General features: G+C 43.7%; 1 protein-coding gene across 3 annotated transcripts in view; it reads left to right on the top strand.

Moving 5' to 3' along the window:
• The first annotated feature begins 1,616 nt into the window (after window positions 1-1,616).
• Window positions 1,617-19,529, top strand: part of MAP2K1 (mitogen-activated protein kinase kinase 1) — a 79,368-nt gene continuing 61,455 nt past the window's right edge. The window contains exon 1 of one of the 3 annotated variants that reach the window (XM_089907086.1): window positions 1,617-2,095. In XM_089907086.1, the coding sequence (XP_089763212.1) occupies window positions 2,016-2,095 (80 nt within the window). In that variant the 5' untranslated portion in view covers window positions 1,617-2,015. The remainder of the gene's footprint in view (window positions 2,096-19,529) is intronic. The other 2 variants (XM_089907085.1, XM_022579840.2) reach the window with 2 other exon arrangements.

Raw genomic sequence — 19,529 nt, 5'->3', positions numbered from 1 at the left:
AACAGCTTTATTGAAAGACAATTCACATACCATACAATTCACCCATTTAAAGTGTACAATTCAATGGTTTTAATAAATTCACAGAGATGTGAAACTATCACCACTATCAATTTTAGGATATTTGCATCACCTCCTAGAGAAATTCTTTACCCTTTAGCTATCATTCTATTATACTATTCCTTGCTCAACTGTCCCACCAAACTCTAAGCAATCACTAATCTACTTTCTGTCTCTATAGATTTGCCTGTTGTGGACATTTTATATAAAAGAAATCATAAAATATGTGGGTTTTTGTGACTTGCTTCTTTCACTTAGCATAATGTTTTCAAGGTTCATGCATGCTATAGCATGGATCAGCACTTCATTCCTTTTTATGGTCAAGTTATATTCCATTGTATGGATGTACCACATTTTGTTTATCCGTTCATCAGTTGATGGACATTTGGGTTGTTTCCACTTTTTGGCTGTTATGAAAAATGCTGCCATACATTTGCATAAACATTTGTATACAAGTGTTGTATGGATATATGTTTTTCATTTCTCTTGAGCACATAGGAGTGGAATTGCTGGGTCATATGGTAACTATATTTAACTGTTTGAGGAACTGCCAGATTGTTTTCCAAACTCTCTGCACTATTTTACATTCTCATGTTAATCTTTAAACAATTTATAAAAAATGTTTTAAATCGAACACTTTATATACATAATAACAAAACATTCAAACAGTACCAAGGGCTACAAAATGAAAAGGGAACCTTACTCTCTATATATTGCAAACAGCTGGGTGGCTGATACCCTACTCTGGACCACTAGGTGCAGAGGCTTACATTGTTTTACACACCTAATGCCTTTAGGACTGAATACTTTAGGAAGGGAAAAGGGAAAGAGATGGACTGAACGGGTATTCTGAATCACCTGAATCATCTTTTATCTCATTAAGCTCTTTATTCACATCTTATTTCTTCAAGTTTTATAGAACTGGAATTATTGGTCGAAAGGGCTTTTTTTCCCAAAGGCTTTAAAAATACATTCCCAATCTGCTCTCAGAAAAGGTTGCCCCAATTTAAAGTCTCATCAGCCCTGAACACCCATCTCCCTGTACCCTCGTCAGTAGACTAGTACTGTGTATTACCGTTTTATATGTATCTTTCTACTTGCCTGTTCCTTAGGCACAAGGAGTCTCTTGACAAGTTGTCTATTCCTCGACGTTGCCTCTAGAAATAAGAAGGGGTCCTTTTCTTTATTCGTTTTATTACTTCATCTCCATCAACGTGACTCGGCCCGTGGGCTACAGTCACCCCAGCGGAGGAGACCGCGTGGCGACCAACTGGGTCCAAGTCATCTCCCTTCCCGGTGGGTCCACCTGGGTGCCTCTGTGCGGCAGAGGGCGCAGTAGAGCCAGCGCCGGACCCCAACCCCAGGGTAGCACGCCGCGCCCCGTGACGTATTTCCGCGTCATCTGCCGCCGAGGCGTGTTCCCATTGGCTGCCGGCGAGGCAAAAGGGGCGGAGCCGAGTGGGAGTGTGGAAAACGCAGCTGCCCGGGGGGGGGGCGGGGGGCAAGGCTTCCCCCTTCCCTATCCCTCCCCACCCCTCCCCCGCCCTCCAGGCCCTCTGGGACTACTGCGCCGAGTCGCTTGGAACGCGGCAGTGGCGGCGGCGCACTTTCCCGGGCTGTGGCTGGAGCAGCGCTGTGGTGCGCGCGCGGCGGGGCCCCTCGAGCCCTGGGGACCGGTGGACTGAGGGAGAGCGGGAGGGAATCCCGGGGCTGCGGTGCTGCGCCGGCGGGGAAGCCCTTCGGTCCCCTGTGAGCCAAGCAAGTGGGGCGGGGGTCTCGTGAGACCGCCACTGGCCACTCGGCCGTGACGGGACCGCGCAGAGCGCGTCCCCCGAAGGCAACCCCCGGGCCCGCGGCCCTGACTTGGTCCCGCGAGGCGGGCGCGGGGCAGCTCAGAGGGAGGAAGCAAGAGGGGCCGCCCTCCCCTCGGAGTTGCGAGCGCCTTCCCCGGGTCCAAAATGCCCAAGAAGAAGCCGACGCCCATCCAGCTGAACCCGGCCCCCGACGGCTCCGCGGTTAACGGGACCAGCTCGGCGGAGTAAGTCTGGGGGGAGGCGAGCACCGGGGCCGGGCTGGGGAGGCCGGGGCCCGGGCTCAGGAGCCGAGTCGGGTGTGCGCGGCGCGCGGGGCTCCGCTCGGGTCGTCACGTACGTCTTGGGCTGCCAGGCGCGAGGAACTCCCGGCCGCAGAGGTATCGGTGACTAAGCACTGATTGTGCGCCTGACTCAAGACCAGTCAGTGGACCCAACGAATCGCGATGCCCCCATCCCCACCCTTTTCCCGACCCTTTCACCCATCCCTGATCTCTGGTCATTTTCCTTCTCCCTAAAGAGTAAAAACCGGTTCATCGCCCGCCCCTACCCAGCTCTTTGCCCCCAGATCCTCTGCATTCCTGGCCTGTAACCGGGAGAAGGGAGCAGATGTCTTGGAAAAATTAAGATCGCATCTGCGTCTTTGTGACCAACTCGGTATAGAGTGTGGAGTTGGGACCTGTGAGCAGTCCTCACCTTCGTACCTGACACCTGTGGGCTGGGAGTGCCTAGTTGCGGCCGCTGCCTGGCCAGCGGGGGCGTGTGTACACCGACATCACAGTGGATTTTCGCTTGTCGACTTTGGGGGCTCTCATTCCTTGGCCTTCCTGGAAACTCTCTTGTCTCGAAGGGAGCGGTTTTTCTTTTCTTCATCTGACTTTTTAATTCATTCATTCATTAAACAAATCTCATCAGTGTCTCTCCTGGCTGTTCCTTACTTGACCGTAAGCCCTAACTTCCGACCTGAGACATGACACCATGGTCTTGGAAATCACGCACAAGGTGCTCCATCTCTGCAGCTTACAGTGTTGCTCACAAACCAGTACTTTGTTTCGTTAAACAATGATGCGGCTGTTTCATGTATGTTTCTGAGTTCCCTGCAACTCTTGAGTCCTGGGTAGGGACAAGACTGCCTGAGGGAGGAAGACCCGGCGAGCTGGAGAAATAACCAGAAAAGATTTAGTTCTTAATCTCTTACCTGCACACTGGAGAGTTTAGGAAGCCAGCTGATGAAATGAATAGATTAGGCTTGGATCTTCTGCCCTTTGGTGATTTCTGTAACCTTCCTTTGACTCTCTCAATTTTAATCGCCTGGGGACCTGTTGGCTTGGTGGCTCTGTCCATCCCTGTAATGATCCCAAGGCCAGTGGTGGACAGACCTGTGATGTGAGCTCAACCACATTCCTCAGACAAACTCCTTTCTTTTTTTAAAAAAAATTAATTAATTTTTGGCTGCATTGGGTCTTCGTTGCTGTGCAGGGGCTTTCTCTAGTTGCGGTGAGCGGGGGCTACTCTTTGTTGCGGTGTGGGGGCTTCTCTTCATTGCAGAGCACGGGCTCTAGGCGCTCTGGCTTAGTTGCTCCGCGTCATGTGGGATCTTCCCAGACCAGGGCTCGAACCCTTGTCCCCTGCATTGGCAGACGGATTCTTAACCACTGGGAGGTCCCCAAACTCCTTTCAATACTGTAGTGTTTGTTTTGCATGATATTAACTTGTACAGGTTAGTGGATTACTTTGCAAAGATTGGTTCAGTTTTAGTGTGCAGAATTTTATCCCCTTAAAATAGTATGAAAGCCCCCCAGGGCAGGGAAGGACAGGACAAATTTTGAATGTTGTGGCCTGATCATCGTGCTCCCGTTTGATTTGGAGGAGGGTACTGAGTGGAAGTACCTTCTGTTGTTAATTGTGACACCACTGCTGTGTTCTTGCAAAGGGGAGGAGTTTCGTTATAAGAAAACAATACAGGGAGGAAAAGAAATTCTCCTGGAGTTGGTGGCAGATACGCTTGGGTGGGACTGGGAGATTCTAAACAGTGGTTAAGAGGTGGGATTCTGGAGTCAGGCTAAGTTTGTGGTTTTGTGACCTGGGACAAATCTCTCTCGGGTTAGGTTTAGTTTTTTCATCTGTGAAAATGGGTCTAATGATAGAACCTATTTAGAGTAGTTGTGAAGATTAAATGAGCTATAGTAGGAAACCTTCCATGAATGTTAGCTGCTGGTACCTTTGTTACTGGGTAGAGAAGCCTCAAGGAAGCTAGATGGTAGTTTCCAGTTGTGGTGGTGGATATGTGTGTTAAGGTGCCTTAGCCTCTGGATAAACGACTCTCCCTTGCTCAGTTTTCTGTGCCATGTGCACCTACCTCCATGACTCATTGCTGTGTTACAATAGGAGGCATCTTTGTGTAGGCTACCTGAGACAAACAGGGACTGTTCCCCTACAGTTCCTGCCACTAATGGGGGGAAAGCTGTATACATCTACATTCTTTTTTTTTTGCGTTATGCAGGCCTCTCACTGTTGTGGCCTTTCCCGTTGCGGAGCACAGGCTCCGGACACGCAGGCTCAGCGGCCATGGCTCACGGGCCCAGCCGCTACGCGGCATGTGGGATCTTCCCGGACTGGGGCACGAACCCGTGTCCCCTGCATCGGCAGGCGGACTCTCAACCACTGCACCACCAGGGAAGCCCACATCTACATCTTTCACCTTTTTCAAGCAAAGCTGATGTACTCATGATTTCTGTGATTAGACTAGGGCACAATTTTGAACATTATCATACAGTGTAAACAAAAGAAAAAAAATCCATTGACATTAAAGAACTCTTGGTCCTAAATTGGCAAGGTTGCTTCTCTGTGGCTTTCTGGCACCTTGAGACTGGTCTCTAACATAGCACTTACCCCTTTCAGACAGAGCTGGGTTATGTGGGACCTGATGTCTATGCAAGTTCTGGGGGTCCTTGAAGAAAAAGAATGCAAAAATATTTCTTCTGCAAGTCTGTAAAAATATATGAGCATATTGCAAGGGTGCCAAGTTAGAATGAAATAAATTGGAAATAAGATCATATCATTTCCTTGTTTAAAATGTTTTCATGGTTTTATTGCTGTTAGAATAAAATTCAAACTCCTTATATTGGGCTATGAGCCTGCTGCTATCCCCCTCCTGCCTGCCCCCCCACTCCATCTCTTTAACCATATTTCCTGCTGCTCCTTTCCTACATTACCCTGGTCCTCTTTCACTTCCTCCACGGGATGGTCCATACTCCCTCCAGACCCTTGCACATGCTGTTCCCTTTGCCTGGAATGAATCATCCCTTCCTGTTCCCAAGCTAGGAAGGAAGCAATCTTCACCTCTCTGCATAAATGTCATTTCCTCAGAGTTGTTCACAGACCACCTAATCTAAAGTAACGTCTCTCTTTCTCATGTCATCTGATTTTTTAATGACATTTCTTCGCTGTCCGTAATCTTTTTTAGGGTATTTTAAATATTTCTCTCTTCTGTACACCATAAACTATAAGCATAGGACTGCCCTTTTTGGATTCACTCTTCTGTAAGTAGTACCTAGAATAGTACTGGCACATAATAAGTGCACAAATGTTTGTGGAGTGAATCAGTGAGTGAATGAAAGTTCTAATATTTGCACGAGTTTAACAAACCTTTTAAAACCTTTTCATTTTTTTCTCTTATTTTCCCCTTTACTCTCATTCCCCCTTCCCCATTTACCTTTTTTTCACAGGCACCATCTCACCCACTCTAGGTTATTTGATATATGGTCTTATAATTCCACCCGTTTGTTGGCTGTATGTGTGCCTTTGGGAGGTATTCAGTAGATGGTATCGTTTCGTGTGCTTAGAGTGCTGAATGATACTGTACTGTTATTCAGCCTCAAAAGAGAAGGGAATCCTGCCATCTGTGACACCACGGATGGACCTGAAGGACAGCATGCTAAATGAAATAAGCCAGACACAGAAAGAAAAATACTGCATGATCTCAGTTTGTATGTGGAACCTAAAAAAGTGGAAGACATAGAAGCAGAGAGTAGATAGGTGGTTAACCAGGGGTGGGGAGGTGGGGGAAACGGGGAGATGTTCGTCAGAGGATACAAAGTTGCAGTTAATAGGAAGAATAAGTCTTAGAGATCTAATGCTTAGCATGATTACTACAGTTAATAATACTGTATTGAATACTGGACATTCGCTGAGAGAGTAGATGTCAGGTGCTCTTGTCACGCACACACAAAATAGTAACTTTGTGAGGAGGTGTGTATGTTAATTAGCGTGTCTGAAATAATCATTTCACTGTGTGTGTATATTGAATCATCGTGTTGTGCACCTTAATTATATTCAATGTTTATTAAAAATCCTGTTGTGCTATAAATCTACATCAGTTGGGATAGACTAGAAAATCTCAGTAGTTTGACATGCTTGCAGGTCAGTGGGAGGCTCTGTTGATTGGATTCCATCAGGGACTCAGGCTGACGGACACACCATGCCTGAAATATGCTTAATGAAAAGGGAATCTTGTGAACCACATTCTGGCTTTTAAAGTTTCTGCCCAGGAGTGACACATGTCACTTTTGCTCCCATTTTTGTAAAGCAAGTCACATGGCCATGTTGACCTTCAAAGGGGGCAGGGGCCTTCTTGGAAGGAGGATAATCAACAATATTTGAACAGAAGCAATGACCACCCTAAACTTTTATTTCAGTTTCTTTTGTTTTAAGCAAACACCATGTTTCTGCACTCTGTTCATGCTGTTATACATGTATCTAGTTCATTATTTCTCTTGGTTGCAGAGCAGTGAGTCTTGTGCATGTACCACATTTTACTTATTATTCCTCTAGAGGAGACAATTGTGTTGTTTCCAACCCCTTGCTGCCTCGAACAGTGCAGCCATCGCCATCCTTGTACGCGACTCCTTTTCGACTCCTGTAAGAGTTCCCTGTGGAATGTACTCAGAAGTGGGATTGCTGAGTCTTAGGGTACTTTGCCTCTCCTTCCATGATAAGGCACATACTTAATCTCTTTGTGTTTTAAAGGAACGCTCTTAATCTCCACAAGGAGAAGTGTGAGCCCTGAGTAGAATTCGTGGTGGCCATGCAGGGTACTTCCCGAGTCCTCACTTTTTCTTTGACCTTAGGCAAGTCCTTTGTACTTTCTCTCTTTTAGTTTCCTTATCTGTAGAGTGAGGATGAGAATGGTCTACCAAATCTTTGCCTTAGTGGCCTACAAGGCCCTGCCTGATCAGGTTCTTCGTTTTCCTCCACTGTCCCCTTCACTTATGTGCTCCAGCCATGCTGTTCTCTGTGCTGTTCCGCAGTCGGTTGGGCACATTCCTATCTCAGAGCTTTTGCTATTCCCTCTGCCTAGAATTCTCTTCTGCCAAATACCCACGTGACTTGCTCCCTCCCTTCTTTCAGACCTCTGCTCAAATGTCTCTTCACAGAGACCATCCCTGATCACTCTAATTATAGCACTCTCTGTCATGCTCTACTCCTTTATCTTGCCCTATTTTTCTTCATAGCACTTATCACTAATTAATGTTGCATTGTCCATAAGTATTTATCTGCACCTCACCCCGCCCGCACTAAAATGTATGCTTCGTGAAGGTGAGGGCTTGATTTGTTCCTTGCTCAGTGAGTAGATCAGTATCTGGCCCATAGAAGGTACTCAGTAGATATCTGTTGATTAAATGATTGAACCATTCCCACCTTGAAGGAGTATCATGAAGATTAAACAAGATAACACATACAGAAGTGCTTTGAAGGCCATATGGTGCTGAATAAACAAGAAGGTGCATTGCTTGGCCTTGGCGGCATCCACAGCTTTTGGATTTGGGGCTGAAACCCTCAGACTTAATTATTGCATTCAGAGCATCGTTCATAGCATCAGCAGTTTCTGCCACGTTTGTAGGGACACACATCTGTTAGTGTGAAGGTCCTTAAGGAAGGGGACAGAAACATTGAGACAGGTTGTTGTGCTTTTGGGGGATCTCTTATGGCCTTACCTGGGATGTACACCGTGATAACTAGAAGCTTTTGAAGTGGTTTTAACTGATTTTGTAGTTCTGAACTTGGATGCTTCTACTGGTTTGTTGCTGCAATAACTAATACTGGCACAGTCTTTTGAGAACAACTTCAGGTGAAAAGTAGGGCCAGCTGAAGCCCGTGTCCTTGGGAAGAATGTCTCTGCTGTTGTTGTAGCAGATACAGAAATGGCAAAAAGGTTCATAAAAATGACTTAGCCCAGAGCAAGGAGATGTGTGGGGTGCTTGTTTGAACATAAACACATACAACATTTTACTTTCACTTACTTATGCATCTTTGAAAGAAAGGCAGAGAATACTTCAGTTAGAGCTACCCATCCAGCTCAATTTTTCTCTGCCTGATCCCTTTATTGTCCTCCCATTGCCCCAGCACACTGCTTCTTACCTCTGTCCGGTCTTGCTCACATGGTTTCCTTTGTCTGGAATGCCCTCCTCCACTTTCCTGTGTGATTTTATTTTTGTCTTGTATTTGCCACCACACTTTCAGTGAGGGGAGGGACCTTGACTATCTTGTATACTGATATTTCCCCGGCATCTTGCCCAGTGCCTGGAATGAATGAATGCTGCCCATCTTTCAAGACCTAGCAGAGTTCATCTCCCATGTAGCCTTTTCTGAGTAACTCCATGCTATTCCAGGACCTGAGTTCGAGACTCAGTTATGCCCCTTCTTAATTGTCGACCTTTGGCATGTCATTTAACTTCACTGAGTCTTGGTTTTCCTCATTAGTAAAGGAAGGATGGTAATATAACACACCTGTGAGGGAAGGCGGGCAGGTGCGCATCATCCAAAATAATGTATATGAAAGCACTTTATGATTGTTGGAATGCTATCCAAGTGGGAAGTGTAGTTAGTGGTGCCTGCTTTGGTTTCTTCCTTCTCAGCTGACTATTACCTTTTGTTCTCAATAGCAAATTGCAAATGTTGATAAATCATGTTGATTTAGACGTTTTATATGCTGCCTGTTATTTAAAGCTTAACCCAAACCTGCATCTAATCAAGCCTTGAGATCTAACTTCCTGTTTACAGCAAATACAGGGATGGAGAAACAAATTAAATGATACCAGGAGGAAACAAGCATGCAAATTCAGGATGTGCAACATTCTCTAAGACAACTGACCCAGTCTCTTTAAAAAGTCAATGTCATGGGGGAAAAGTAGGGGAGTGGTGCTGTCAGAGAATTAAGAGACTAAGGAGACATGTCAACCAAATGTAATGCATGAACCTTGGTTGGGTACTGAATCAAAAAATGCGATAGCTGTAAAATGAATTCTTGGGACAATTAGGGAAATTTGAGTAGAGAATGAGGGCTAATTTTTTAGATGTAATAATGATATGATTATGTCATATGTTGTTGTTCATAGTTGTTGTTCATAGTTCATAGTTCATAGTTGATATGTGAAACTTACTTTGAAATGGTTCAGGGAAAAAATACACATACCCACATGGTAGATAAAGCAAACAGGGCAAAATTGTTCACAGTCGTTTAGTTGGTTAGTGTGTGAGTTTCACTGTTCTATTCTTTCCATATTTCTGTGTTTGAAAAAATTCATAATAAATTTTTTAAGAGTACCCAAGGATTAAAGTTCATCCTAAGCCTTATGCCCTTTTTAATTTTAACTCACGTTTTCTCTCTCCCCTTTTGTATTCTGGCCTATATTGTGTAACAAACATCACATTAAATGCAATATCATTTTGAAGTCTTATGCTTTCTAATTCTCTAAATGTTCCTTATGTGTCTTTTTTTCATTAATTTGATTATATGGGACCATACCTTTTTGAACCCCTGGGTCTATATCACTACACTCTTAATATAGTAAATCATTATTGGTAGATTGGAAAAAAACAAAATAATGTTTAAACAAAACAAACCACCACCAACAAAAAACCCTTCCTTGCGAGCTTCCCTCAGTCTGAATTGGTAGTTATTTCTACCACATCCATAGGAAGTACAGGTCAAGCAATGGTGAATCTTTCTGACATGTTGAGAAAACCTGGAGAACCCACAGACTGGGAAGAAGATGAGGTGAGCCTGAGAAGAAAGCTTAGCGTCCCAGTTTTGTTTCTTTTATTCCCTTCCAGAAGTTGCCAGTTTTGAAAAAATCATCTTGGTCTCTTTTGGCCACTTGATTGTGTTTTTTCTTCATGTCCTGTTCTTTGCCTGAAAGCCCATGAGAGCTGTTTGAAGGCTCACATACCTGTTTGCTAAGTTAACACCTCCCAGAATGAATTGCATTTTTGTTTTTAAAAGAGGTGTTTTCTGAATCCTGGTGCAGGGCCTACTGCTAAAAATGCTGATCTTTGCCTCTCATTTCTTGGTGAAGCTCCCAGGGGTATCCTGCTTTGATTCAGATTAAGAAGAGGTTACATGGGGGTTGAAGAAAAATCGGACAAAGGTAGAGTGATTTCTTTTCCCCCCAACTCCTTTTTGCATATTTGCCTGCTCAAGTACAACTTCAAAAGAAAATTGAATGTATCAACACCTTTTTAAAGAAAGAACCTCAGACATTAAATTTTCCAGTTTAACTTTTGGTTATTCCGTTATAGGCATATATAGATAGCTGTGATCAGTTGATGGGTTTCTCCTCCCCCCCATTTCTACACATAGACATAATTCTAATGCTTGTCATTTATTTTTGGCTAAAGAATAGGATTTGGCTTCACAAATGACACTTTGTTGATTATTTAGGTGGCTTTCAAAATTTTATTATTTATTGTTACTCTTATGAATGTTTTAAACCCATTTGTTTTGTTCTTTGAGATTAATTCATACACAGAATCAGAGGCAATGAACCATGTTATGGCTTTTGTTACATATTAACTGAATATGTTCCATAAAGAGACAGAACCAATTTACAATGTATGTTTGAACTGGTCCCTCAAGCTTCAGGAAGTTGGCTTTTTTTTTTTTGAAGTTTAATGATTTTTTTTTTTTTTTAGAGGGGGAGGACATATTACAAGCAAATGATCCTCATTTCAGTCCCTTCTTTTTTTTCTAAATAAATTTATTTATTTTTGGCTGTGTTGGGTCTTCGTTGCTGTGCGCGGGCTTTCTCTAGTTGTCGTGAGTGGGGGCTACTCTTTGTTGCGGTGCGCGGGCTTCCCATTGTGGCTTCTCTTGTTGCAGAGCACGGGCTCTAGGCGCGCGGGCTTCAGTAGTTGTGGCATGTGGGCTCAGTTGTTGTGGCTCGTGGGCTCCAGAGCTCAGGCTCAGTAGTTGTGACGCACGGGCTTAGTTGCTCCGTGGCATGTGGGATCTTCCTGGGCCAGGGCTTGAACCCGTGTGCCCTGCATTGGCAGGCATATTCTTAACCACTGCGCCACCAGGGAAGCCTTAGTGATTTTTTTTTGATAGTTTAATAGGACTTCTCCTCAGTCTGCTTTACTTTAATTGTTTGCCCGTCTGTATTTTTGAAATGGGATTATTTTCTGTATTTCATCGATTCAATCTAAACTAATATTTAATGAATGCTTACCAAATGTAATTTGCTATGCTGGATGCTGTAGGTGGTAAGATTGTCTTTGCCTCCAAGGATCTTAAAATCTCATATGGGAGGGGAGGGAGAGGTTGCAAAGACACAAGAAGAAGGAAACAGATGGCTGCAGAGTAAGAAAAGTGCCCCAGGAGAAGAGGTACAAAGAAAGTACTGTCAGATCATTGAGAGGAGGAAGAACGCACATCCAGTGGGGAAGATTAGGAGAGCCTTCACAGAGGAGATGACATTTGAGCTGGGTCTTGAAGGATGGCTAGGATTTCCATGGGAATGGGGGAGGGGGGGCATGGCAGGAAGAGAGCTCAGGATGAGCAACTTCACACAAGTGGGAAAGCTTGGGATGTGTGGAGGAGCCGGCAAGTAGTTTAGTGTGCTGGGTGCATTGCTGCAGGTAGCAGGAGATGAAGCTGGAGAGGTAGGTGGGATGGTTTTATGGTATCAGCTTAACATTTTGAAAAGTTTCACGCAAACTTTTCTTCTCCTCTGACCCTTCTTTAATAGATACGTCTATATAGCTTTGATGTGCTTTGTATTTTATTTATTTTTTGTTAGTTCATGTCTTTTATTAGCCAGTACAGTTACTTGTCTTCTGGTTTGTTGAAGCAATAGATCAGTGTGCTTTGTATTTTAAAGTTTTATAAATTATGTGGCTACTACATTGTCCCACTGCAATGTTTTCCTTTTATATTGTATTACTTAGGAAAAAATATTTTTTTATTTTGCAAAGCATGCCTTTTGTATGGTGTAGGCTACTTTTCTTTAGTATTAAGACATCTATCATCATGTCATAACTAATAGGAGTATGGGGCTTCATTTTCTTCTAGACTTTTCTCCCCCTTATATGGTCCCATCTAGGATTAATTAATGTTCTTGGTGTGAGGTATGGGTCTATGTTAATTTTTCTACATAGTGAGTTCTAATATCTTCATGGAGTTTATTAAATAGGATTTTTATCTGTTGTATTTTCAGGTTTACTTTTATTTGGTCTTTATGGTATTTTTATCTCTTTCTAAAATTTCTTTTTAACTCTTATTTAGTTTTGATAGTCTTTTTTTTTCCCTTTTCTTTTTTTTTTTTTTTTTGGTACGCGGACCTCTCACTGTTGTGGCCTCTCCCATTGCGGAGCACAGGCTCCGGACTTGCAGGCTCAGCGGCCATGGCTCATGGGCCCAGCCTCTCCGCAGCATGTGGGATCTTCCCGGACTGGGGCACGAGCCCGTGTCCCCTGCATCGGCAGGTGGACTCCCAACCACTGTGCCACCAGGGAAGCCCTTCCCTTTTCTTAAATTGGGTAGGGTTAAAGAAAACTTTAAGAATTGTCATGGTTTATCTTTCCATTTATTAATGTCTCCTCCTCTTTTCCTGTTACGGTTTTATAGTTTCTTTTGAATAACTCTCTTGTGTCCTAAGTTAATATTTCAAATACCTAACGTTTTGATGCTGTTGTGATTGAACATTTTTAAATTTGTGTTTTCTCTTGACTGTGGTTTGATTTGTATGAATTGTTTATATCCTGCAGCTTTTTAAAATTCACTATTATATCTAGTAATTTTTTATTTTTTTGGCTGCACTGCGCGGCATGCGGAATCTTAGTTCCCCGACCAGGGATGGAACCGATGCCCCCTGCAGTGGAAACACAGAGTCTTAACCTCTGGATGGTCAGGGAAGTCCCATATATCTAGTAATTTTTTGATTGAATATCAGTATTTCTAGATTTACTAGTATCATCTGCAAAACATAACTTAATTCTTCCCTCTCAATACCATTTCTATTTTATAGCCATCTCAGCTTGCATTGCTCTCAGTAGCAGTTCTCATGTCCCAGGGGACCACTTTTAAGTATAATGAGGCTTCCCAGGAACCTTCTGGGCCAGGGGCTTTCCTGCTGTCTCCAAGGAGTCATGAAAATAGGAAGCAGCCGCCCAGCTTTATAGAAGCAGAGCCTGTTAGGGCTGGATGGGACCTTACAGGTCCTCCAGCCCTCTGACTCCTTTTGCAAGATGAGGAAACCAGACTGGGGGGGTGGGGGGAGCAGTGGGGAGAACTTGCTGGGAGTTCACACAGCTGGAGTGGAAGAAGGTGCTTGAACTTTTATCCCAACTCAGACATATTTTCACTTGGGATACTTACTTGGTTTGAAAATTTTCCAAGTTTATCCGACACTGAATTTTGGTAACTTTACCTAGTACTCTTAAAAATTTTTAAAAACCTCTTTTCAAGTAATAATCTGAAACACTGGAAAAGGCTGTCCCTCTATATCACCACTCTCCTAAGGTGTTTGAGGGAAAAGGGAATGAGGAAATGGGGGAAGGAAAGGGTATTTTATTTTAGTCCAGGATCCTTAGTAGGAAGGCCTATTTTTAAGCTTCATAATGTCAGTTTTTAAAGCAGTGGCTTTCAAAATAACCACAGACAAAAGTCCCTCTGAAATGATCACCTTTCTAGACTTGACCTGTTTTGAGTTTACCTGTTACCAAGAAAGGTTCAGAATTTCAAATGCTCTTAAGTGCATTTACTTTTCAGAAAAAATGGAACAATTGAGTTGAGTGAATGATCCACATGAGTTCCAGATTCCAGTCAAATCTTGAAATTTGGGGAGTTGTGAGGAGAAGACAAGACTAATCAGCCACATTGTCGTATTTGCAGGTTGTCTGGATCCAGGTTCATTACGTTTCTTTATTGAGTTATAACTTACGTATCCAGGTTATTTTTTAAAAATTAGATTAGACCCTCACCGCATTTGAGAGTTCAGAGTCGAAATTATTTGCCCTGTTTGATTTTATATCATCCTTCAGTAAATAATCCTTCAAGAATATCCTTGTTGGGGGAGGCCTCAGAAGTTAGCAGGAATTCCAAGCTAACTGTAAACCTTTTGTCTAATGGCTTACTCAAATCCAGATCAAAATCCTACCAAAATGCTAGCCTGTATTTCAGCTCTTCTCTCTCTCTCTTTCTCTGAGTCTGAGGAATGCTAGAAAAACAAGAAGAAGAGGGTAGTTTAACATCCCAATAATTATTAACAATAGAAAATATATCCTGCTTATCTTAGGCATCCATTTGTGTCCACTGATAAAACTTGGGCATTGGAGCCACGGAAAAGTTCTATTCACCAAAGGAAGGACCAGCGGAACATTTGGACCAGGTTCATAGCTCATTATATTAGTTTAGATAGACAGTGCAACACTTTTATTATTTTACTAAAACACTCCTTTTAAATATAGTCTTTTGCCTTGTTTTATTTTGGTAACTAAACTAACGCTGGGTTAGCCATAAATGTAGCTTGCTGCATTTTTATTTCTGAATATTCTAAATCACTGAGCAATTATTTTTAAAAAGTCTTAAAGCATTTACAAATAAAAAGCTATAAAATATTGACTAGGGGAAGTCAAGGGGAGAGTTAGTGAGGAAAGTACCAGAAACCACTAACAGGTGTTTTGGCTGCACTGAACAAAGTTTCAGCTTGATAGGCAATCAGGGGGAAGGGTTTTGTGAATTCCTGAAATGTGAGGTGGAGGGGACACAGGGTAAATCAGCAGTTCCGGAGGCACAGAGGACTTGGGTACTGGAGGTGCGCCCCTAGCTGAGGATCTGGAACAGTTCCTGAGCAAGTGGCTTTCTTGAAAGAGAAGCGCTTTATCTGTAGGACCCAGGCGTGGGGTAATAAAGTATAGGTCCTAGATCAGGAAGGAACAGTAGGACGAAGGCAAAAGACATGAAACTTATCCCTGAAGGACATCATAACTGGAAAAATTACCGTTTATTGAGGGCGTATCTGATCTATTTTCATCCATTGTCTTGAATTTGCACTAAAAATCTGTGAGAAGGTTCATAATATTCTATTGTACAGATAAGGAAGATGAAGTTTAGGGAAGTTAAGTAACTTGCATAAGGTTGCATAACTAGTAAGTGGTGGAACTAAGTTTAGAACCCAGGTCTGTCCTTCTCTAACACCCATGCTTTTCCCACATAGCCCTCCAAAGATTGCGTAAAATGCTGAAGGTCTTCTTAGAGCTACACTCACCAAAACTATAGCCACTAGCCATATGTAGCTATTTAAATTTTAATGAATTAAAATTAAATAAAGGTAAGAATCAGTTCCTCATTTACACTCGCCACACTTTGAGGACTCAATGGCCACGTGTGGCTAGTGTTTACTGTATTGGACAGAGCAGATTACAGCATTTTCATCATTGCAGAAAATTCTGTTAGCATCTAGAAGTCATCCAATTTTACTCTTATTATTTTTGCCCCTTTATTTTGCAAAGGAGAATATGAAGGACAAAGGAAGGAAGTAACTTGTTCAGTGTCATACATTTAATTAATCCAGGCCTTTGGACTTATTGCCTGGTGGCTTTTCCTATGTTCCACCCTCTTCCTTAAAAACAATTAGCAGAATAGAGATGGGCAAAAGGAGTGACTCTTACTCCCTTGAGCTTTGCCTGGCCTTCAAACTAGATTCTTCCTCCCAAAGTACAGTCCTGAGTTTTCCCAAGTTCAAAGGGCATGTTATGATTAGCCCCCCAGGGAAACGAAGGATGTTTGTTGGAAAGGAATTCCATGCTTAATGTATGGAATAGCACTTCGATTCCCCTGCTTCTTTCTCTGCCTTCCTACCAAGAACTTTGTAATTGAACCTGCAGCTGCCCACCATTTGTCTTCCAAAGAAGGCCAACTTCAAAACCGTTCGAATGACAGAGGTATATATACTTTGAATGCCACCAGCTGCTTGTCATTTGCTGTTTATTCCAATGACATTTGTGTTAGGGTCAAATAGATTTAGACTGTGACCAGAATTACAACCATAGATTTCTAACTTGTATGTTTAGAAGATTAAGATGTATTAACGTTCATTTAACTGATATTTGGTACATATCTAATATGTACCAGGCACTGGGCTGAGAGATGGACAAAAAGAGGTTTTGCTGAAAATTGGAAAAGATGCCAGTGTTACTATGACTGAGTTGAATGCATTTTAAATACTCTGAGTTTTATTGTCAGTATTTGCTATCCACATATCTACTATTTAGTCCTAAAATCCAGTAAAAGCTCCAGTTTGGAGCATAGCTTTGAAGTAAAGTGAAGAATCACATGGGAATGTCCTTTTAGTAGATGCTATTAAAGACATTTAAATTATACATTCCAGTGTTTAAATGATAGTCTAAAGTGTATGTGTGTGTGCTTGGAGGGTGGGCATGTGGGAACGAAACCAAGGCATTGTGCTGGGGTAATATTTTTAGGAAGCCTAAATGTGATGTTTGATTTCAGTCTGACTCATGGCTTAGAAAGTTGTCTTTCAGAAACTGAGAAATGAAAGTTTTGGGCGCATGAGTATGCTCAGAGAGATTAAAAGCAAATCTGAATGTTGGCAAGGTGTCCAGGAGAGTGCCTGTCTTCCCTGAGAGTGCAAAGGTAGGGGCAGCGAGGACTTTAAAGATGGTGGGGACAGCTGGAAGGGATCCCAGGGAGCTTTGACATCTGGTCTTTCTGTCTGAGATCATAGGGGCAGACGGGCGGGGGAGGCAGAGCACCCAGAGGTCTTCCTGTATTGTTTTTTAGAGTAGGGTCTAATTTCTAGAAAGTTTTCATATCCTTGAGTCTGTCTCCACATCTGTAAAATGGGCACAACAACCCCTACCCAGCAGAAAGGATTCATATGTGTGTGTAAACTGCTTTTGATGATTAACTGGACTCATGATAAGGGCAGGACTAGATTCCCAGCCCAGGGTGCCTTATTTTCTATCAGGCGAGAAGGAGAGAAAATTCCCACCTCCCAAAGAACTTCCAGTGATGAGTCTCTTCAGCTGTTCTTTATCCACACAGACTTAGAATAGAGACAACGCCGGGCATACTTGCAATTTCTGGGGATGTGCAGGAAGCAAAAGAATTATTTTCAGTGAAACAGGAGGCTGCAAAAGGTGCCTAGGAAACAACTGCCTCAGTACAGCCTAATATAGACTCCTCCCAGCTTCTCTAGGCCGCCATCTGCCTGGCAGGCACCACCCAGGAAGCTCAGCTTTCTTCTCCAAGAGTTTAAAGAGGCTTTCCTGGACTGCGCGTGCGTGCATCTGTGTGTGTGTGTGTGCGTGTGTGTGTAGGAATAGGGAAGGGTAGTCACTGACATAAAGGGAAGGTAACACTCCCTTCCTGTGGCACAAACCAGATGTTGAGGGTCAGTTCCAGGTAGATCTAAGGTTCAACTTCTCCTTCATATTTCTTCCAAACATCTTCCTCAGTGGGCCCTGGCCTCTGCTCAGACTGTGTCTTCTACTGGGGATTCCCTTCTCCACCTTCAGTGCATGTTGAATCCTAATCTTGTTCAATTTATAGGTCAGCTCTTCTGTAAATCCATCACAGACTTGTCTTCCACCCCACTCCAGGTAGCAGTCATCTACTCCACCTTCCAGAGCACTCTGTACATATCCCATCACGTGTTAGTTGTTTGCATAACTCTGTCCAGTTGGACTGGACTTGAGGAAGCTTGGGACCGGGTCCTATTCATCATTATCTCCAGTGCACATCATGTTCCCTAGCACCTGGTTTGGTAAAAATTTTTTTTTTTTTTTGCGGTACGCGGGCCTCTCACTGTTGTGGCCTCTCCCGCTGCGGAGCACAGGCTCCGGACGCGCAGGTTCAGCGGCCACGGCTCACGGGCCCAGCCGCTCCGCGGCATGTGGGACCTTCCCAGACTGGGGCACGAACCCGTGTCCCCTGCATCGGCAGGCGGACTCTCAACCAACCACTGCGCCACCACGGAAGCCCTGGTTTGGTAAAATTTTGTTGAACGACTTAAGCCTTGAGATGACAGAGGGCAGAAGATGCTCCTCTCCCAAGGTCGAGACTCTGCTGATCCCTGCGAAGTCTGACTTTGACTTAATTAGTGGTTGACTCTTTTCAGTTTATAATATCTTGGCACAGGAGGGTCACAGTGTTGGTGGTAATCATAGCATTTGTTCTGCGAGGCTCTGTGTACTCTTTATTGTTTTTACATCTATTTATTTCCTCATTCAACCACATGAGGCAGGCGGGATGTGTGTTATCTCTACCCAGTAGATGAGGAAACTGATCCTGGTTAAGGGCTGTGTATGTCACACAGGCAGTTAAGTGCCTGTAGTCCTTTGTACTGCCTTGTCAGTCAATAGTCCCTTCCTAGCCCAGTGGGGAAACTGGCAGTGACATTCTGTGGTGTTCCCTCAGCCCCATGCCTGGCACAGAGGAAGGCTCAGGGAATGTTTGGGGCTGGGTGGATTGGCAGGCCTCTTTTGCATGCTCAGCTGAACACTTATTCCCAGCAACTGCTGGGCTCTTTGATGGATATGTGACATCGGTGACTGAATATACACGGCACCTGTGGCTTTTCACACTCTCCCCCCACGCCTCTCCAGGGATTGGGATAGGACAGATGGCCACAGACGCAAGATTCTCAGCTCTGCATCCTCTCTGCAAATCATATTTGGGGAAAAGTTAAGCCTGTGCAGTAATACAATTTCAGTAACATGGTTTCATACTGCTGGTAAGTACTTTAACACTCTGGATAAATCACACTTCAGCAGAACTCATTTGGGAAAAGAGTTTAATTTCACTGTAGGTGGCTGTGATTCCCACCCACCAGCCCTCCTGCACCCCCACCCCAATAAATCTAGGCTGATAAGGTGAACGCAGCACTAGGCCAGGCCATTTCCAGACCCAGGATAGCATTATGTTATATTAATCATCCTTTTCACCATCAACACCTTTCATTCCCTCTCCCCCAAGCACAGCCACCTGTCTGTCCTTATATGTTAAATGTGGAAAAGATTTTGATAGTTCAGTCTCCTGGATGTGTTGTGAAGAGATTAAGGTCCAGAGAGGCTGGGAAGCTTACTTGGTGTTGTACAGCTGGTGAAGACCTGAATCGAGGTCCGAGGCCCCCGACTACTCTCGAGAGTGGGGCTGTTTTCTGCCCTGTCCCAATGCCTGCGCTTCGATCTGTCTTACAAGTAGGGCAGAGTCTGTATGTTCAGTTTAAAATGAATAAAGGTGATCAGTTGCTCATTGTTAAAGGCCCCCAGCACAGAGTGAGTTCATTTCCTGTTGACCCTCACAGCCTCTCTTGACATACCTTTGGTAACGGCAAGTAAAGTCTTGACAGATTTCTG

This window comes from Delphinapterus leucas, chromosome 2, assembly GCF_059928025.1.
Source record: "Delphinapterus leucas isolate spDelLeu-1000000601 "Yukka" chromosome 2, BTC_Dleu_Yukka2, whole genome shotgun sequence".
NCBI lineage: Eukaryota > Metazoa > Chordata > Mammalia > Artiodactyla > Monodontidae > Delphinapterus > Delphinapterus leucas.
The sequence above is the reverse complement of the archived record's forward strand: the minus strand, read 5'-3'. Positions and strand labels throughout refer to the sequence as shown.